This window comes from Cydia pomonella, chromosome 2 (genome assembly GCF_033807575.1).
Source record: "Cydia pomonella isolate Wapato2018A chromosome 2, ilCydPomo1, whole genome shotgun sequence".
NCBI classification, from domain to species: domain Eukaryota; kingdom Metazoa; phylum Arthropoda; class Insecta; order Lepidoptera; family Tortricidae; genus Cydia; species Cydia pomonella.
Window position 1 is genome coordinate 3801975 of NC_084704.1, and position 22740 is coordinate 3824714.

The 22740-nt window shown below is 38.1% G+C and overlaps 1 protein-coding gene across 2 annotated transcripts in view; it reads left to right on the forward strand.

Moving 5' to 3' along the window:
* LOC133531716 (fibroblast growth factor 22) overlaps positions 1-22740 on the forward strand; it is a 245416-nt gene that overhangs the window by 193021 nt on the left and 29655 nt on the right. For both annotated transcript variants that reach the window (XM_061870104.1, XM_061870096.1), the window contains exon 4: positions 19258-19361. In XM_061870104.1, coding sequence (XP_061726088.1) covers positions 19258-19361 — 104 coding nt within the window. The remainder of the gene's footprint in view (positions 1-19257; positions 19362-22740) is intronic.

A 22740-nucleotide genomic window follows, 5' to 3' on the forward strand; every position in this document is an offset into this window, starting at 1 on the left:
ACAGGCATGGTGACAAATGATAAAGAACCGACCATCTTAGCTTTACTGATCAGAAAAAGTAGAAAAAAAAATGTTTTGAAAATGTAATCCGGATATGCCCTTAAAACATCCTCACAATTTTTTTTTTGTTTATTTTTTTAAGTAGGTAAGCCTCACAGCGTTTCATCGTTGAAATCTTTTTCATGTAATTGCTGGTATAATCTTGACCCGTCCCATATAACTGAAAATTCCATAAAAATACTTATATACACTATACAGGGAGAACTTGAAAAGCTGTCATAACTTTAATTATTTTAGTTTAATCTAATCGGACCTTAGTTTACGATGGCCTGTAATTTTATTAGCACCTATTTAGGTGCTATATCATTGTATCTTGTACAGTCAACCAATTTGAATCCTAGGCCACTATATAACCTTGTCGCTTTAACTACTAGATACTTGACACGCATTACTCAATAAGCACTGTCGTAGAAGTCATTATGGCATGGTTCTATAGTGGCCTAGGAATCAAATTGGTTGACTGTACGTCTTGTATCAGGTTCAATTTTGCATGGACAATTTATGAATGATTTCATTCATAACTTGTCCATGCGCTTTTAAACCCTACTGTATAACGATTAAATATACTATATACTTTTAATCATAATGTAGGAACGTAAACAAGATTACATCATGAAACTGCTACGAGGAAATCATACCAGTCAAAACTAGTGGCAAAGGAGATAAAAATGATTTCGTTAATTGAATATGTTGTATGACTGAGAAGGTAGACAGCAGATAACAAACACATGTAGGTACTCGTATTTTATCAAGCTTGTTATCGAGAATGCTGTATTATGAATATTTATAAAATATTTCAATAGATTCGATTCACAACTACTATTAAGGGAATTTCTTGCATGACTACTTCGTATAATGACTATGACTGATGACGTGTACACACCGGATGCGTGGGTGTCGTGCGCGTTGTTATATACAGATCCTTATGAAAGACGGCACACCGCTTGCGTGACGTGTGCGTGCTCAGCTTGGCGGCACGCGCAGAGCACTTCTACGTAATATACACGCAGCCGGATTTGTATAATGATACATAAATAAAAAATAAATACAAACTAAACGTCTCACAACTAACCTTTTACTAAATTATTAACTCCATCCATTTAACTCAAGCTGAATTACATAAATTGACTAAGATATTCCCAAACATACTAGATAAACTATAATAAGCGCCTTGTCACCGCCTTGGCTAATTTCACAATATTAATCTTCCCGCATGCCAAACAAACTGACTAATAGGTTACGATCATTATCTTAACATTTCGGTTTTGGCAGCGATTCATTAAAGGGACATTTTTCACGCGCGTTTTACCGTGACTAGTGAGATGTTATAGATCTTATATGTTGTTTTTTGATATGATAAACTAAATTATATTTAGGCAGACCAAATCCGGGAGGCTATCCGTGGAGTCATTTCAGAATTATTGACCACCTCAAGTCCTAAGATATACCTGGGGGCCTGAACTAGCGTAACCCGCGTAGCCAACATGTCAATCGTTAACGCTCCGTAGCGAAGGAAACGCAACTGTCACTGTCCCACTAATATGACTACTACTACGCTGCGGAGCGTTAATGATTGGCATGTTGGCTACGCGGGCAGGTGATTAGCCAAAATGACAATCGTTCACAGAGAAACGAAACGCTATCTGCTCGCTAGTTCAGGCCCCCAGGCCGCTTAGCCAACGTTACAATCGTTACCGCTCCTTAGCATATCGTAGCTATATCTCTCTAACACTCTTCCATATTAGTGCGACTGTGATAGTTGCGTTTCGTTCGCCACGGAGCGTGAATTGGCCTGTTCTGTCAGAATGGTAACTACGAAATGCTACACTGACCACGGCCCAACATGCTCTTGGCCGCACTATAATTTAGGCACAAGAAATTATAGCCACAGTCGTTGGTCATTTGTCTCAATCTGCTCAACAATAAGTGTCAAACGTCCGACACGGGTGCAGCCGGCACAATTGGACAAACATGCCGCACTAGTAGGATACAAATTGTGATCGCGAGACAGATGACAGCGATGCCTATTCCTTTTTTTTTTATTGACACTGACATCTCTTAGGACTGTATAAGTATTGAAGGCTTTCCGAAAATAGCAAATGCTACCGTTGTCACGAACTCGGTTTAGTGCATGGCTATAACCGCGAAAATTGAAGTTAGTCAATTGCAGGCATTTTTTTCCTCCACTCAAATTACGTCTTAGTGAGAGTAAAAGAGAAAGATCCCCGCAATGTTTAATATGCATCTGTTTAATACTTCGACCGGCCAACCCCGGTCGAAGTATTAAACAGATGGCGCCATCATAGCTTGCCCTGTCAATCCCTAGAATTGTGGTAAATTCTTGTTTTTTTTTTGAATTTTGTGACCTGGATTCCAGTACTTTAAGCCAAATCTCATAGAACAAAACTAGAGACAGGGGCAAGCTATGATGGCGCCATCTATGCAAACCTTTGACAGTTGCCAACCCCATTTGCTAATTTCGGTTTTCGCGAGATCGCCAGATACTCCACTTTCCAAACGTTAAAAAAATACGTTGCAATTTGACTGAATCTGAGGGCCTACCGCGAACCACGTTCGCCGTTTTGCCTCTCTGTCGCACTTGTAAATTCGCACGTAAGTGTAACAGGGAGGCAACACGTCGAACGTGGTTCGCGGTAGGCCCTCTGTTAGAGCGTTTTCGCATTGTCAAATGCGATAGCAGATGTCGGATACGGCAACATAAAGAAAAATCAATTAAAAAGCGCCTTTTATTAAATATTTAAATGTTTATTGTTTAAAAGATAAACTTAACTAAACCAACCAACAAAAAAATAAGGGCTTAATGCCATAGATTAGATGGTAATCTTTAGCAGCTACTTTTCTATAAGGATCATCCGACATCCGATATCGGATCGGACAATTTGAAAACGCTCTTAGGATGAACGGTATTTATTAAAGTAACATTATAGCAAGATACATTAAAAAGCAATAAATATTTGGGAGTAAAATCCCATACATCACAAACCAATCTTCACAAATAATTCCCATTTGCGGCCGTGACGGGGTCAAGCTACCGGTCCGACAAAAAACCGAGAACAAATCACTCTGCCAATAAACTATAGTAGCCGCAATACCAGCTGGCGACTGAAGTCATTATGCAATCTCTCTCACTCTTGGTTAGTCTTAACAAGGGTAAAGGAGATAGCATCCCTCAGTCGCCAATTGGTATTGCGGTGAGTATAGAACTCCGATTTGCTACGCTCGCCGCTATGTCACGAGGTAACATAAATCAATTATCAAGATCTAGTTAGATCTTATTGTGTATAAGATAAGGTTGAAATTCTAATAACACGGTTTATATTGTAATCGATAGTTTTTGCCGCTAGATTCGTGTGTTTAGCTAAGATTTGACGACGTGATCACTGATCAAACTCTTCCGTGTTTTCATACAAAAGGATTAAAGTTTTTATAGTACGTTTCGAAACGAATTATCGTCATTTAGGTGATTAGTAATTAAGCTTCTCTTTCTCGAAGATATTTATGTAGAAATTAGTTTGTGCGTTTAAAGCTATTTATGTTTTGTTTACCTTTAGAATCTTTAGATAATGTATAAATTCTAAAACTCATCAATGCCATGCAATTGAATATGCATGGCAGAAAACTTTATTGCTTTTGGCACCGAACTTTCCTCGTGGACAAGAAAGCTGAACCCAGTATGTGCATGTGACTGCTGTGCGGTGTCTGTATCTAGGTATAGGTACACAGTCATATGATTGTACGTAATCCACTGACTTAAATAGATTAGATACGGAGGCGGGAACTTCCTTCTGAATACGGACACATTTCACGCTCTTATGTATTTATCTAATAGGTCATCGACAGGTGTATCCTGCTTATCCTAACCTATGGCGCTCAAATATGGTCATTAACTGCTTTAAAGTCCAAAGTCAAAGTTTGCCAGCAAGCGATGGAGCGCAGTATACTGGATGTTTGCAGAACTGATCGAATCAGAAACACGGAACTGCGCTCCAGAACTCAAGTTGTAGATGTAGGTGTCAATAACGCTAAGCTCAAATGGGACTAGGCTGGGCATGCATCCTGAACGGTGGGCCAAAAGGTTACCGAGTGGCACCCACGGAACACCATAGATGTTACAGGTCGGGGTACAGGCAGACCAAAAAGGATATGGCAGGACGACTTGAACGTATATTATCCGGATTGGCGGGAATGTACAAACGACAGGGTTGAGTAGAGAAAGCGAGGGTAGGCCTTTTCCCAGCAGGGGGACACTAAAATAGGATATAAAAAAATCTTTTTTTAGCCGAAAAACGCCCGCTGCTTGTCGTAATATCCTTACCACGTGAAGTACGTACCAAAGGTACCAATGAAGCCCAAAATACCCACTCGTTTTAATGTCGCCCTCATACCGCTCGCTCCCGCAACTTTCACTTAGATCATCGGTCTACCTGGTGAGCATTTTACTCATATTGGTCCATAAGATTTAGAAAATGATCACCTGAAACGGAACAAAATCGACAAATAATTTCGAAAAACAGAAAATACTAGTAAAAGAACTGAACATAACAGAATTCAAGTTCACGACGACGTAAAGTTGCATGGCCCTTAACCTAGTTTTAAGCCGTTATAAATTATTTCAATTCAATTCAATTCAATTCAATTCAATTTACTTATTGCAATCATGTTCATTGTATACAGATGTTATATAAACTACAGTCAGTACATGATACCCTGTTAGGACACGGCAATTTTCTTATGTACTAAATTAACAACTACGACAATATGTATTTACTTTAACATTAGATGGGCTAAAATGTATTGTTTAAATATTAACTAATCGATATTATTTCATCCTCTAAGTTATCATTTAAATATTCATTCAATGAGTAGTAACATTTTTTTAATAAAAGAGACTTTATGATTTTAAAAAATGTTTTATCACTTTCTAAATTTTTTATGGCATCAGGCAGTTTATTAAATATTTTTATGGCCATGACATAAGTGCTGTTGGAATGTTTTTTTATTCTAGAGGCCGGTAGTAATAGTTTGTTTTGGTGTCTCAATAGGTGGGTTGTTGGTGATTCGTATCGTTTTTTAAACATGTGAGTATTTTGCCTTGCAAATTTACACATCTCTAAGATGTATATGGACGGTAATGTTATGTTTATTTATGACTATCATAAATAAACTGTGGGAAGATGAAAATGGTTTGAAAGTGAAGTACATTTTTTGTATAATACTGGCTTTGTGAGCTATAGAACTCGCGTTAAGATTCATAAGCATAAAAAATTTAAAAACTAAACATACTTACTCCTTTGAGTCATTGTCACAGCGTACTCGCAATGATCATAAATGTCATAGACGCTAATGGCACTTAAGTCCTTTATGTCAATTTCCAAAAAAACAAAACCATCCATTCCATTTAGAACATTTCCATAAAATGAAACGACAGAAAAAAAATCAAATATTGAACCTGGTCGAGAATTGCGACCCGACCTGTAGAGGAGAACATCCAGACATACGAAAGCAGTTTGCCCGAGTCAAAACGGTCTGATCAAGTTTCTTTAATATGAATGTCACTCTTTGCTAAACACGTATTCAATATTAACTCAGCCCAGATTAGCCTAGTGAACTTTTGTAACGTTTTTTTTATTTACCACCCATTACTTACAACTTAGCTATTCAACTCGAATTCCACACGTAAAGAAACTGACCAAATATTTTAGTTCATAATCTAAGTGCCAAGACTCGTTTCTGACAGCTACCGAACTTTCACCATAATTATTATTAAAGACAACCAAGACAGCTTATCCTTAGTTTATCTCGTTGAAATAATTTCATTAGTCAACCGTGTACAATCTCAAACAAAGAGTAGGTAACAGTTTAAAAAGTTCCACCGTATTCGGTTTAGAATAAAGTCGAATTTAAACAGGTTTCGATAGTGTGGGCGTCTGTACATTATTTTTAGAGTTCATAAAAATATTATCAAAAACAAGTGTCGACACGATCTTTATGGTCATGAGCCAGGTTTGTGTATCAGAATGTTTCGTAGTCAAATGGAGCATTAATGTTTTAATTAATAGGTTATGGGGGATCAAAGTTCCGAAAAGTGTTTCGAGGTACTTTTATAGGCACATTCGATGTTTTCAATTATAGAAAGATGTCGTCATACCTTAGCTATGACGATATGCACTGGAAAGTAAATGTTGTATATTTTGTAACTTCCGCAATTTATTAAAGGGTTATGATCATCACATTGTTTATGATTGAGAATTCATCTTAAAATTCGACTCTTTTATAGGTACGTACGTAATAACATAATTTTGTAATGGATATTTTTGAGCGCGTTGAAGTCTGGTGAATGGATCCCACTGCAGTTATAACTTTTGTGGAGCAACACTGTAACAGATGCCTAACGTGTTGCACACTCACACTGTTGCTATACAACAACACAGAATAAGTAATAGTACTATCGTACAAAAAGGAAACTTCCTACAAAACCGAAGTTTAACAGCGATTCAGAGACGAATCATGCTATCCCTTTCTAATGTACTTTCTGCTATTTATGGTTGTCAAAATTCAAGTCATCTTATTTGTGGTTGTGCATGCAAAGGGACTTAAGGGACGTCAAGTGCTGAGCCGAACGTAGCCGAAAATGACACCTTAATGAATGAGTGCATTAGACTCATTAAATAAGCCAAGAAAATCAGAAGTGATAATCTTAACGCAATATTTTTTCATTATTTCACAAATGTCTCGAAATCCCCGTGTAATGTTATCCCTGAGTATCTATCCAATATTATCTAAGTTAAAACATGTTATCTTTAGCGATCTATCAATCAAAATGGTCTGTGTTGAATCTACGATCTGATAATCAAAGATAAACATACCTTATATATAGATTCTACATACTTTGCACTCCTGGCTTCATGCAATCGCACTGAAAACGGATATCTTTTTATGGACATCTCCGTAAATTATGAGTCTTTTTAAATGCTTTTGAGTATTATTGGGTTTATTAAACTGTGACATAAGTTCTGATACATAAATGATAAGATTGTGAAAGTAAATGACCGATTATATTTTTAAATGCGTAATTTTTTACTTAATATGTATATATGATACCTAGGTAATCATTTTTTATGACGGGTGTTATCATTAATTCGCAAATCAACATAAAAAAATCTTTCTGTAAGCAAAATTGATATAACTGTTCTTACATTTCCTTTTATTATACTTTTTTCCTACTCCTCTACTGTTATCTGTCATTTATGCATTCATTAACACGAATATAAGAACATACATAAAAGGTTTCAAGAAAAGTCTATATTGTCTATTCCTCATAAAAGCTCTTGTGCTTTTAATCGCTATAATGTTACTGCGATTAATGGCTACCAACCTAACAAAACCAAAACGAATACAGTTTTAAACTAAGTGCATTGCTGCCAACTTACAAAATATTCATTTTATTACGGGTGTCACGCATGTGAGTTTTGTTGATCCAGCACACTTAAGTTCTCAGCACATTACTAATCATTTGCAGTACTTTATAAACCGTAAAAAATATATGTACACGCAAAACCGCAGTCTGCCATCGGAATGCGTAAATAGCCCGCACAAACATATCAAAAGTAACCAATATTCAGGCTATCATTGTAAGCATTCATTTTAATAGCTAGGAAATCAGATCCTCTGTCTCCATTCAACCAAAAACAGACTATATCATCTCGACCTAAAGTTCAATTTTGTTTGGGGAAAATAGCATAGTGTCGGGCGTAAGGGTCTAGTATTAAATCGAGTTTTAAACTACGTTTAATTTTACTTAAGTCGTGCAAATGTGTGTTATTTGCTAGTCGATGGCGCCTTATGGTGCTGGTTTGAAATCAATTTGCTGGTTTACCTGCGGGTGGTTTAGGGTTGGCAAAGACATCGATAATTCCTACAAAATATTCTTACCTCCTTATTCATAAAACTTTACGGGCCTTTTTTAGTTAAATTATATTTTATCCCTTTCTTACACATACATAAGTCAACATGACAGAAGAGACAATTCATAGCTAATTCAGACCAGTAACACGTTTATGAATGATAATTGATAACATTAATCTTTTTCTAATTTCTAGCCTTAATCATACGTCGGTGGAGGAAAACAATAAGTTGCTTGTTTGACATTCTGCCAAAACTTTAAGAAACACTTTTATAGTACTTTTTTATACAAAAAATACATGTATCGAGCAAGGAGCTATTAGGTTTACTTTTCTTATGAAAATCTTGATGTTGATATTATAATGAATTTCAATGTTTTTAGAGAAAAATAAGAAATTGAAAATAGAAATATCAAAAACACTGAAGTTGGACTTTGAACTAACTTCGATACTATATATATATCTAACTTATAACAAATTAGCTATTCCAGTTAAGTTTACCTTTTTACTTGTTTTATTAGCCTATAAATTAAATATAGTATTTATCGATTCGATGGTTGAAGTAGCACAATTTACATCACTATTAGTGAATGGCGGCTCATTACCGGCCGTCTCGCGTCGGCAAATTGTACGAGAAGCTTCATTCACAGCTTTTTAGCGCGAATTAGCGCTAGTTGTCGATACTATATACTTATCGACTGTGGTGCGTACCTATTTTGAAGATGTAGGACAATTCTAAAATAAGTAATTGATATTGTACCTCGTTTATGACTATCGTACTGAAGAGGAATAAGAAGTATTTTCATAATTAAGGTTAAGGAGCTCAACGAGGGTGTGGAGTGTTAGGGTCGGCACACACGTAACCCGTCTAGAGTTGCAGGCGTACATAGGCTACGGAGACTGCTTACCATTAGGCGGGCCGTATGCTTGCCACCGACGTAGTATAAAAAAAAAATAAGGTTTCATATGTACCATTTTGTAATTTAATTATATTTTTGCTTTCTTCTTCATGCCAAGAAAGCATCTCAAGTGAAGCATTGCCTTACTAAAATGACTAAAATTAATTTCCCATTGCGTCCCGATGAAATCCTGGGTAAAAAGTACTTTCTAAAACCGTTTTGGCATGATTAAGCAATCAAACATCCAGAGATAGAATTTTCACATTAACTAGAATCTCTAATCCCTTTAAACCTTTAGAGCAATTCTTGTATATATCTATATACTTCGGGCATCTCAGAAACGGCTCTAACGATTTTGATAAAACTTGGGATATGAGGACCCATTCGGGGCCGAAAAATCGATCTAGTTAGATCTTATCTCCGGGAAAACGCGCATTTTTGAGTTTTTATGTTTTGTGTCTACCATATATTTCTAACACTATGCGAGTACGCAGCGTATCGTATAAGTAGCAAGGTAACCAGTTACCACAACATAAGGTGGAAATCACCATAGACTTTTAGGTGATTTGAACAATTTTACTTATCCATCGAGATTGTGAGAAGATAAATCATGGTTACTGTCCAGTGTTGTGAAACTGAAAGTGCGGCGCTATGGCGGCGATGCGCAAGGGCAAGTATTTGCCTGCGGCGGTTTGGACATACATAAGTACTTGTCTTGTTCTTGTTTTGCGTTTATTTTTTTACTAACTTTTATGTTATATGTTAGTATGGTCGCCATCAGGATATATCGGAGCGGCCAAGGTGGTACTCTAACGCATTGACAATAGAGGCGTGTTCAGATATTTGTGAGCAACTAGGGCGCTCTGATATATCTGATGGCGACTGTACCTATTATTAATATATTTTTGATAGACTAGGCATTTAAATTTCAGCGGGTTGGATTTGCTGTAATACAGCGAAATGTATTTATTATTCATCATCATCATCATCTCAGCCATAAGACGTCCACTGCTGATCATAGGCCTCCCCCTTGGACCTCCACATGTACCGGTTGGAAGCGCCCCACATCCAGCGTCTTCCGGCGACCTTAATAAGGTCGTCTGTCCATCTTGTGGGTGGTCACTCGAGCACTTTTCGACCCCATCGGCCATCTTCTCTGCGTGCAATGTGGCCTGCCCATTGCCACTTCAGCTTGCTAATCCGGTGGGCTATGTCGGTGACTTCAGTTCGTCTACGGATGTCCTCATTATCTGTTATTAATAAATGAATATGTACCTACTAAAATTGACTAGCTTTTGAATGCCTTTTGATCCATAAAAAAATATCAATTTGACGACCGGTCTGGCCTAGTGGCTAGTGACCCTACCTATGAAGCCGTTGGTTCTGGGTTCGAGTCCTGGTAAGGGCATTTATTTGTGTGATGTGCACAGATATTTGTTCCTATGTCATGGGTATTTAAGTATTTGTATATTATATACACGATAGACATCTTTGTCTGAATACTCACAACACAAGCTTTCTTGAGTTTACCGTGGGGCTTAGTCAATTTGTGCAAGAATGCCCCATAATTATTATTTATATATTATATTTACCTACCCAGATTAGCACTCAAAATGTTTTTATCTACAACTTCCTAGTAAATACATATATGCAATTAAGTTATCAGATTAATAAATATTATTTACAATCTACACACCCACTTATTAACTAATCGCAATTTATCTATTTTTTACCAACACGATTCCTATTAATGGCGTATTAGCGATTAGCTTAGACTCGGATTCAGAAGGTCGTATGTGGATTTGAAACTTGTAAAGACATATGCCTTTTCGACATAGTACGGTATGATTAGAAGGCGGGTCCGTCTAGACTGCCTATAATGTTCACAAAACACTTTATCTAAACTATGAGCTTATCAAATTATCCATAGTACTACTTGAACCCTAAAATTGTACAAAGTATGCAAAATCCACGTACAGACTTATACTGGAGAGCCAAGTTTGCAAGCTTTGTTAACAGTTCTGATTTAGCAAGATATTAGTAATAACTAGAATAGTAATTATATCATTAATGCTAGACTTGTTTATGGCTATAAAAAACAAAGTATTCTTAACTATAGTTCGAAAACACTAAGTTAACTAGTCTGGAATCCAATAAAAACTTTATTGAATATCTAACGTACCTCTTTTTTCCAGTCACAAAGTTACATTTATAGCCCTTAACTTTGAGTATGGCCCCACGAGAGACGTGAATGGGCATTTTCAAAAATACTCTTTACTTTTTTAAACCTAACAAATTTCTACTCAGAATCACTAGCACTTTTGATTACGCAGTTAACCATACATGTCGTATGAACTGTTACAAAACTGACTAATAAATGTTGTATTAAGGACAATTAATGGAAAACGGGTGCATTTTTTTTCTGAAAACACCCGAATATAAGTGTATATAAGCCTTATAAATGTAGGTAAAGCGAAAAAAGCTTAAAAACCATTTGATCCAACTGTAAAAACATACACAATATCTATATTGCCAACTTGGATGAAGAATCATTTATAAATAGAACCCTGACTATTATTGCAATAGATATGATAATACCTAACAGGACTTTCACAGAGACGTGGTTCTTTTAGCTTTATTACAATCTGGTGTGAAGTTATATCACTGCGGAATGCTTATAGAAGCAGTCTTCTCTGCTAGGAGAGTGGCCGCGGCCTCAGAGGCGCCAAAGTATCTGTCACCCTGATACAAAGCATTTTCACCACACCAACTGGTAAAGGCAGCTCGGCTATCAATATTAGCACGAGCGGTTAAACAACTTTTCCCCCTTGTAAAACAAATAACTATTGTTACATGCTGTTCTGATGCTGACTGTCCATGTTCAAACTAATCCAGCGCCCGTAATAGTCTCAAATCGAGCAAGCTGATCTCAGTATCTGATCGGCTGCGCTCGGCTCGGGTTACTAATTGCTTTATTTCCTGCGAGATGCGCGAAAGTGAGGCTGTTAGATCTTGGGAGGTTACCTCCCAGTGTCTTCTTATTGTTGAAGTATAAGATCTAAGGCTTAAAACTACAATTTTGGATGCTGAAAATTAAATGTAAAATAAATAACTACTTTGAATGTGTACATAAAAAGATCTTAGAAGTATTAATTATTATAAGTGGCGTGTTTTACTTTCCGTTTCAGTATTCTGTCTGTCCTTCTATCCATCAAAGGCGTAGTTCAGTTATCTAAAGCTTTAATTTAAAATTAATCACGTTGACAAAATTAATAAATCGGCAAATTGATGTGAATATTATTATTATTATTTATTATTTTTATTATTTATTGTTCGGAGAACCAACAGCTATAAATTGTACAATAGTTATATATATAGATAACAAAGAGCCAATTATAGGTTCCCACCGGTAGCAACAGGTTAACAGATAATTGGTGGTTAGCACTAGATTTTTTTTTTTTTTTTACAACGTGTTACCACTAATATTTTTAAATATTAATACTTATTATATTATATACTGAACAAAGAAACCAAAACTTATTAGTAATCTTAATACGTTAATCGATACAATAATATGCCAACACATACGACTCGCTCACTCAAGTAATTTGTCTGTTAGAATCAGGGACCGGAAAACCCGTTCATTTGGCTTACCCGTTCGAATGGGTAACCCCTTCATATGATAAGCTAATCGTTTGGGTAACCCGTTCAACCGGTTACCCAACAATAATGATTAACCCGTATTATTCAGATTAACCTAATCGTAACAAGTGGTTACCGCTTACAGGAGCTGATTCGGTTTGTGTTTTGCGTGTACTAACCGGTAACCTTTCGGTTTAGGGTAAGCCTTACCCCTCTCCCGCGCCTTTCCCCCACCGCTGCGGCACCGCGGCAGAGATGGGCATTACGTAATTGATTCGATAGTTATATTGTAACTACCGACGTAAAAGTACTTTACGTTAATGTTGACTTACTATATAGATGCTTATTTGTATCCGGTTTTAGTAAGATGGCGGCCACACACTTTGTCATAAAAATCATCATTTTTAGGTTTTAGGGAGTTCCGATTTCGAAAATGATGACGATTTTGGAATCCAAGATGGCGGCCATGCAGTAAGTCATAAAAGTCGTCATGTAAATCGGTTTTTAGGTTTATGGGAGTGCAGATTTAGAAAAAGATGACCATTTTGGAGTCCAAGATGGTGACCATGTACTATGTCATAAAAATCGTCATGGATGTCGTTATATAGGTTTTAGGGAGTACAGTTTTCGAAAATCATGACTATTTTGGAATCCAAGATGGCGGCCATGTACTATGTCATAAAAATCGTCATGGATGTCGTTTTATAGGTTTTAGGGGGTGCGGATTTCGAAAATCATGACTATTTTGGAATCCAAGATGGTGGCCATGCAATTTGTCATAAAAGTCGTCATGGATGTCGTTTCATACGTTTTAGGGAGTGTTTTATACGTTTCATACGTTTTAGGGAGTTTTTTAGATTTCGAAAATGATGACCATTTCGAAGTCCAAGATGGCGGCCATGCAATTTGTCATAAAAGTCTTTATTGATGTCGTTTTATAGGTTTTAGGGAATGCGGATTTTGAAAATCATGACTATTTTGGAATTCCAAGATGACGGCCATGTACTATTAAATAAAAGTCATCATGGATGTCGTTTTATAGGTTTTAGAGAGTGCGGATTTTGAAAAAGATGATCATTTTGGAATTCATGATGCCGACCATGAAATATGTCAGAAAAATAGTCATGGATGTCGTTGTATAGGTTTTACGGAGTGCGGATTTCGAAAATCATGACTATTTTGGAATCCAAGATGGTGACCATGCAACTTGTCATAAAAGTTGTCATGGATGTCGTTTTATAGGTTTTAGGGAACGAATTATGGGAAGTCATCGATGAGTTCCATTGACAACTTCCGATTTCACTATCAGACTTTCGTCACCATGTGTATCGTAAAGAACTGTTCAAGACATTTTAAATGAGCCCAAACTCAATAGCATTACTAGTAGTTATCGATGAGTTCCATCAACACCTTCCGATTCCACCATAAGACCCTTGCCACCATGTGTATCGTAGATAACTCATGAAGACCTTTAAAATGAGCCCAAACTCGATAGCATTACTTGTAGTTATCGATGAGTTCCATCAACACCTTCCGATTCCACCATCAGACCCTCGCCACCATGTGTATCGTAAAGAACTCGTCAAGATATTTAAAATGAGCCCAAACTCGATAGCATTACTAGTAGTTATCGATGAGTTCCACTGACACCTTCCGATTCCACCATCAGACCCTCGCCACCATGTGTATCGTAAAGAACTCGTCAAGATATTTAAAATGAGCCCAAACTCGATAGCATTACTAGTAGTTATCGATGAGTTCCATCTACACCTTCCGATTCCACCATCAGACCCTCTCCCCCATGTGTATCGTAAAGAACTCGTCAAGACCTTTAAAATGAGCCCTAACTCGATAGCATTATTAGTAGTTATCGATGAGTTCCATCGACACCTTCCGATTCCACCATCAGACCCTCTCCACCATGTGTATCGTAAAGAACTCGTCAAGACCTTTAAAATGAGCCCAAACTCGATAAAATTATTAGAAGCCATTTATGAGTTCCACTGACACAGGAGATGTGCACAGAACGATAAAGAAAGTGACTATAATAGGAGTAATAGGTACTAAACAAAAATATACCAAAATCAATGCAACGCCTTACCATATTAGGTAATTTGCCTTAAACTTTAGCATGTGTTTTGAAATCTACGTTGTGCGCTACTTGACTTAACGTACACTTTTGTTTGAATTAGCAATATTAGGTCGGCAAATTACAAAGCCTTTGACAAATACCGACTGCCGCCGCGCCGCGCCGCGCCGCGCACTCGCACGTGCACGTAGGGAATGGAACCGCCGTGTTTCGCGTCGGGCGCTACGTTAATAGACCATATGCAGTTCACGTAAAAGTTAAAACAGCTTGTTCGTATTTAATCAGCGCTTGAAGTGGTAACCCTTTCCCGGGTTTTTAATATCGGTAAGCGCTAACCTGAATTAATTCAAATAAAAGGATTAGTTTCTTAACCGGTAAGCCAATCAAAAGCTTACCGAAATGAAGCGGTTTTTGGAACACAGCTTTACAATAACCCGGGTTTTTGAACGGGTTAGGGTAAGCGGGTCCGGTCCCTGGTTAGAATCCGTCTTATAGTTGTGATGTTGCTATTAAAAACGTCTATATCCCGCTCCTTCGTTAGTTCATTTAGACTTTTACCATTATGAATACAAATTGTGAATATACTGCGAAATAATGGTATTAGTAGCTTACCTAGATACTTAATGCTGAAGTTCATACGAAAGATATTTCGAGTTCGTGAATTGGTGACTCATTCAAACCTTTACAATAGGTGCAATATTTTAAAAGCACTAGATAGAAACTGTTAGGTAAGTACACAATGAACACATTTTATTTTTCTCAATAAGGCACTGGACACAAAGGCGAAAGTGATTCTTCACATCCAATATGGACTTCGAACCATTCCATTCAACTTTAATGTCTGCACTGCAGCTAATCCTAGTGTGTAAATGCCTTAATACTGTACTCACGTTTTTAAACGATGAAAAGTATTACGAACAGCTATCTAGACATTAAATTTTCGATCTTATATGCACATAGTTTAGGTTCAAATTCGGGTGCATTACCACTGGTTTATAGTGCGTTCGGTTCTTAGTACCTGATGAATACGTTTACATTTTACGCACGTTGTAGTGAATAATGCTTAGTAAGTGGCGCCATCTATGTCGCGGCTGTAAACAGTTTTAAACTAACACATTCTATAAGGGGACGTTGCATTTTTAAATAGATTTTTGGATATTAGAGTGATTACACAGATAGTTAGGGCCAGAATAAGACCCGATGCCCCAAACCCAAAGGCGAAGAACCCACGTAGCGGCGTGGCACCGCTGTGCTGCGCGGCACGGCGGAGGCGCGGCGCGAAACCTTGTATCAGTTGTATCACGCACGCCGCGCCGTATGCCTGCTCGAGGCAGAACACTTACACCACGATACAAAACTTCACGCCCAAAATAGTGCTTGTTCGGTAACATAACATCAATTGTAGCGTTGTAACTACGCGCCATATGTATCTAAAATTTTCTAATACTCGTAGGTTTAGAAATAAAGACATATTGTCTCTAGCCTTCAGCTATTTATTCATCCTGATACCTACCTACTACTGATACCTACAATAAGTATAATTATTAGCATATTGAAACAACGCGCCAAAATTCTGCCCTCAATTACTTTTCCGATTACAGATATATCTCGACAGTTTGTGTTCAAAATATATCTGCAACAGTTAAATATAATTGTTCTATAATAGAGACATATCTCTTTTTGTTAAGTTTTAAGGGAATAGATACTTTTAACGTAAAATCACAAGATGATTTGATGATGAAGATGGGGGGTGTAATTGGTTGATATCTTAATAAAAAATAAAAAATTAATACGCTCCTTTTGATGCCAACTGGTACATACCCATGATAATGTATATACCTATATAATAACTGTGGTGGCAGCATGGTTGCATTTTTATCACCTGTCACTATGCCTGTCACTTTCGCACTTACATACTTGTTAGAACGTGACAGACATGGTGACAGGCGATAAAAATGCGACCGTGCTTAGCCCGCAGGGTCCCATTAAAGTTTTTATTGTCACAGAAACATAGGCATTCGATGAAAATCTGAAACAAACATAAATCAATATCAATTAAATATTGTCAATAAACAATCGCACTGGGGACATAAATTATCGAATCGAGGTCGCCTTTGCAAACCAAATGTACTGTCAGGCCCATTCGAACGTACACTGATATCAGGGGGCCTACCGCAAAAACCGAAATTCGCAAATTGCTGGGTCTTTCTCTTTTACTCTCATTAAGATGTAATTAGAGTGACAGAAAAGATGCCCGGAATTGACGAACTTAAATTTTCTCGGTTATAGCTCAGAACGGCATCTAACTGATGTCATTCAAATACCGTACATTTCGTTCGGACTTATATATATACCGTATATTATATACAGTCAACTAGGAACCCTAAAAAGGTTAGCCGTAAAAACTGAACGTGATATGTTTTTGGCCGGTACGTACAAGTGTTGGCGCGGGTAGAGTTGCCAAACGTCAGGATTTCCCCTGATATGTCAGGATTTCTAGGATTTATGGCCCTTTGTCAGGATTGCGGGGTATCTTGGTGAGTGTCAGGGTTTTATAGAAAGCTCAACTAACTATTAGAGGCTGGCTAGAGATGGGCAGGGGAAAGCTTAGGTTATGCTGTCTGTATCGGGGTGCGTTATGGGGCTAGTGGCCCACGAAAGGTTTAGACATAAAAGGAATAATTGTGAGCCTTATCGAGCTTAATTTGAACCTTAGTCAATTTGTGTAAAAAGTTCTATAATATTTATTTATTGTGGAAATGGTAAATGGTGGACGACATCCTCCGGGAGAATTTTTAGAGCAATTACCGTCAAAGAATTGTCAGGATTTTTAGGGTGCTGTCAGGACTTTTGTCAGGATATTATTTTTTTTCATAGGACAACCCTAGGCGCGGGCGAGAAGCACGATAACTAAGTAATATTATACAAATATCAATCTAACATCTGTGTACGTTCGAATTGACCTGTAAATTATTTATCGTATCAATTCTTCATTCATAAACTCGGTTTTGGTAAATGTTTTATCGCTTGTATATTTAACGTTACAAAGCGAAATGCATATAAATTATACGTTAATGATATTTTCTTCGCTATCCAAGTAGCTGTTGAATATTCGGTTTTGCATTCCATTATACAGGCAGACAATTATGCGGAAATACTGTATTTAATGATAAAGTTATCATCAAACGTAATTTAATGGTAATTGATGGTATTCAAACTTCTTCAATACCCGATAAAAATGCTGAGAAGCAAATGGCTCCGTTTTGAAACCAAAACACGAAAGAGTACAAATATTATAATTATAAACTATAGTAGCCGCGCTACCAACTGGCTACTGAGGCATAATGCAATCTCTTTCACTCTTGGTTGGTCTTAGCAAAGGTAAAGGAGATAGCATTCTGACCTCAGTCGCCAATTGGTATTGCGGTAAGTATAGGCATGAATGTGGACGTACCTGCGGTGAGTATAGGCATGAATGTGAACGTACCTGCGGTGAGTATAGGCATGAATGTGGACGTATCTGCGGTGAGTATAGGCATGAATGTGGACGTACCTGCGGTAAGTATAGTCATGAATGTGGATACCTACGCCATTCGAATTCAGACTATACTGGCATTTTTGCAGCAGTACAATACGACATAATAAATAAATAATAATTTTTTTACTTTCGACTTTGACATTTGCACAGCAATGCAGTGGCGGTTGTAGAGACAGACCAAGATAAGATAGCAGCCATTTTGACAGCCCAAACTGTGCATATGTTATTTTAAACATCAAACTGCTATGAAATTATGAAGTTTACTTAACACTTGCACAGGCTGGGCTATCAAAATCGTTGCCAACTTACCTTGGTCTGTCTGTAAGTCGGTAATCACACTGGATACGATTCGCACGTCGCTCCGATGTGCGAACGGGATGTCGCTATAATACGCGCATAGCGTTGTCTCGCTGAAACTTCGGAGAGACGTGCGAATCGCATCCAGTGTGATAACCGCCTATGGGGCGAATGCTAGTATCTACTTTCTATGAAATTCTTTGACGCTATTAAATTAGACTCAATTTGCCGCTGAGTGCTGAACAGACAGGACAGCGGGATCGTATTCTGTACATTCCTTCACTTCCCCTTAACTCGCGCTAGTCCTAAGGATCTAACTAATCGCGTTAACCATGAATAGCCTTGTTATGCTAATGTAACCGTTTTAGATTACTTATTGCTATAGCAAGTTGGCAATGCGAGGAACGCGAGCGTCATAAAGATGGGGCAAAGTGAAGTGTAGCGGTACAGTGAGTAAATGCTTGGGAATTTGTTAGTTCCCTAATGGGGTTTTGTATCCTTACTCCCTCTTTGCAATTCATTACACGTTATTACGTCTTAAATAGCTATTCATGTCCATAATCCTTAATAGTAAGTATACTCATGTACCACGGCTGGGCACAGGACGATATACAAGTGGATTAAATGACAGAGCAAGTACATTCTTAACCTTTTTGACACCAATGATGGATATAAATATCCGTCACAGACCACAGAGCCGAACTCGCCTCGTGCAAGTGTTTGATTCATGCGATGCGAATGTTTAAGATTTCGTTTTCTCTTATATCTAATTCGATCTAATTTTCTAAAAATATATTTTCCTTGTTTCAGCAATACTACAACGCGCCACCTACAAGGTTGGCCTCCTGACGATCCAGGGGGTCGCCACCTGCCTCTACCTCTGCATGGATGCCTGCGGGTACCATTACGCACATGTAAGTAGCCGAGCACATGTATAGAGAGACCCCACTAGCGGCTTTTGAGCGTCGGCGTAGACTAGAGTCAGAGGGCTTACCGCGAACCACGTTCGACGTGTTGCCTCCCTGTCACACTTACGTACGAATTTACAAGTGCGATAGAGAGGTAACACGTCGAACGTGGTTCGCGGTAGGCCCTCAGCGCTTTAGAAAATGGTGTTACTGTGCAGTTGCGCCAACGTTGCGTCGAGCAGCAGCCATAGAGTTGACTAGACGCGGACGTTCGGGAGACGCTAGTGTGAGATCTTTCGTAACTGTGTTCTCATGCAATTTTAATCCAAAAACAAACTTATAAAAACGCCTGAATCTGAGATATTTTACACGAACATCGACAACTTCTACTACCTACTTGCATGTTCGGCTCCTAAAGTGAGTATAAAACGAGACGAAAATGATTGTAGGCTGTAGATATAAGTAAGCGGCATACTGTCCTCGCATGTCGTTGCGAAGTGCGAAGCGACGAATTCACATGCGGCGACGACGGTACGATGGTGTGATTCTCTTCGTATCTGCGTCCGAAGAGGCGATGCGCGACGAATCGCATCTGCGTAAAAAGTATTCAGTAAAATTGCTTGAGACCATGCAAAATTATTAGTAAAGAAACTGTTTTGCCTGAAGGTTGGCTGATAGTAACATTAAATAAAATTAACAGTTTTATTTACAAGCTTTTATTTAACTTGCAATGTATGTAAATGTAACTATGTTTGTAACTACGGGTTTTGACCCAAGATTTGTCTTGCAAATCATCGAGCTGATCTGATGATGGAGACAGGAGGTAGCCATTGGAACTCTGTGATAAAAGAATGCAACCTAATCGTGTTTGAGTTTCTTAGAACTGTCTCGAGTAGTACTAGTTGCCTATTGAAAGAAAAGTACAATCAGCGATATAATCTTGTATCGAAAATATATTTAAAAAAAAAACTTATTCAGTAAACCATTGTCAACTGTCTTTATATGAACGTCATTAATGTAACAAGAAAAACATTTCCTATAACACGGTAACAAGTACTTGGGGAGTGGACGCATGATTAAGAGATAACTTGCACTGCGCGGGCGCTTCGGGTCGCTATACCAGCTTCTGTGGACCAATAGGGTTGACACATGACCCTATTTTACGGTACCACTAACCCAATGATTTATTATAACTCAAGATAGATAGGCGTAAAAAAATTACCTTGTGACAAATTGTACAAGTTGCCTTTAGTAGCATCTGAGCAAGCGAGAGATGTGCACGTGTTAACGAGCTGCCGCTCACTGAAAGAGAAACAGACTAGCTAGTATGACAGAGATGAATGAATGTATTGCGCAACTTAATCAAAAATGACAGATTTCTTCCTAGGTATAGAAATAAATATGGAAGTATTTTTTGTGCTCCTTATGTATGAGTATGACCTATCTAACGTTATATAATATAACATCATTAATCTTAGTCGCTGTCGAGATTTGTGGGGCTACGATTTTATTTAAGATTATACCATGTGTCTTAATAAATAAAAGAAATAAATAAATAGTACTGACGTACAACGACAGTACAGTTTCGGCACTCTAATAAATTTCTGTCATCTTAGATGAATACTATTTATATACCGTCGAAAAAATTCCGTCCGAATCAAAATTGTCCATTTCCAAAATAAATGTTTCCTGTAACATTTTCCTGAAATTTCCGAGCACGTTTACAACTTTTTGGCGACTTTCCGCAACTTGCCCATCATCATCATACGCACTAGAGTAGCCAAAAAAGAATTATGGGAAATAGGTATTAGCTAGCATTAATTAATGTACAGCAAATTAAAGTTGAAGAAGTTGAGAGTTGGCTTAGAAATTGCGACACGGAAATGGAGATGGATAGGACATACTATTCGAAGAGGGGAAACGAATAATGCTACCATAGCTTTCGCGTGTAAACCGCCGGACGGAAGCCGTGGCTCCGGGCGTCCTGTACACTCTTGGCAACGGACCGTCCAAAGAGAGTTACGAGCGGTCGGGTTGAGCTGGAGCGAGGCCAGAGGACGAGCTGAAGATAGGAAGGAGTGGCGCGAGCTTGTGAAGGCCCTTTGCACCTCTGGGGTGCTTTAGGACAACAACAAATTAAAGTAAAAAACTGCCCTAGACTGAAGGCAGCGGTTATTTCACATGCATCTTTGGCGAACGATGCAGAGTGTGTACTAGATTCGGACCACGCCAAGTTTGCATGCCAAGTTCTACATCATGTATGGAGCTTATTAGGGTTATGTGCTTATGCGTTCTTATCAACTACCAAGTTTGTGCAGTCAGATTGGTCAGAGTCTAATCATTTGTGATAACCCTAATCGATTGCGTCATCGTCATAGCGTTGACGGTTAGTGAACAGGCTGTCCCAGCTTGTTTGTTTTATATCGCCATAAACATGTAATCTGGGATCGTTTCGTTGAGTAACGGCCGTCCATCTCAAGTGTATTAAATAAAACTAGCTAAGTGTCCAATATAATTAAAATTTAAGTGCAGAAGTTTGGCAACATCTACGAATATTATAGTTGGTGTCATACACGATGACGCGCAGATTTGTCAAATCTAACCTTTAATAACATGATAATAAGAGTCAAGGCATGCGTCTTCGTGAATGACACGATCTATATAAATGCTGTAAGTCTGTCTGTTACCTCTTCACGCTTGAACCGCTGAATTTATATGAAATTTGGTGTGGAGATAGCTTGAACCCCGAGGTAGGACATAGGTTAGTTTTTATCATCATCATCATCCAGAAGTTAGTGTTAAAAACAGTCTGTCTCATATCTATCCAGATTTCTTTTATACTACTTCGGTGGCAAACAAGCATACGGTCCGCCTGATGGTGAGCAGTCCCGTAGGTGCTCGTAGCCTATGTTCCCCTGCAACTCTCTGGAGTTGCATGCACGTTGCCGACCCTGCACCCTCGTTGAGCTCTGGTAACCTTACTCACCGGCAGGAACACAACATTATGAGTAGGGTCTAGTGTTATTTGGCTGCGGTTTTCTGTTAGGTGGAGGTACTTCCCCAGTTGGGCTCAGCTCTAGATCTTGCCTGATTATAAGACAGTGCACTCCTACACTGACTCCTAATAACGACCGAATTCATTGTTACAATTTAAAACGAGAAGTGTTAAATACTTTAATAACCAAGTAGCCCAAAGCCCTACAGTAACACGGCACTTTCACCTCCCAGGATAACGATCCGTCAGTGTTGATCGATCGCCGCGCGATCTCCCGATAAAATACCTTCAACGTCGCATTGTGGAGACTATAAAGAACCCAATGTTATGGATAAATGACACCTACCACTAATTTTAGCAAATGTTTTAACTGTTTATGAAATAATTTAT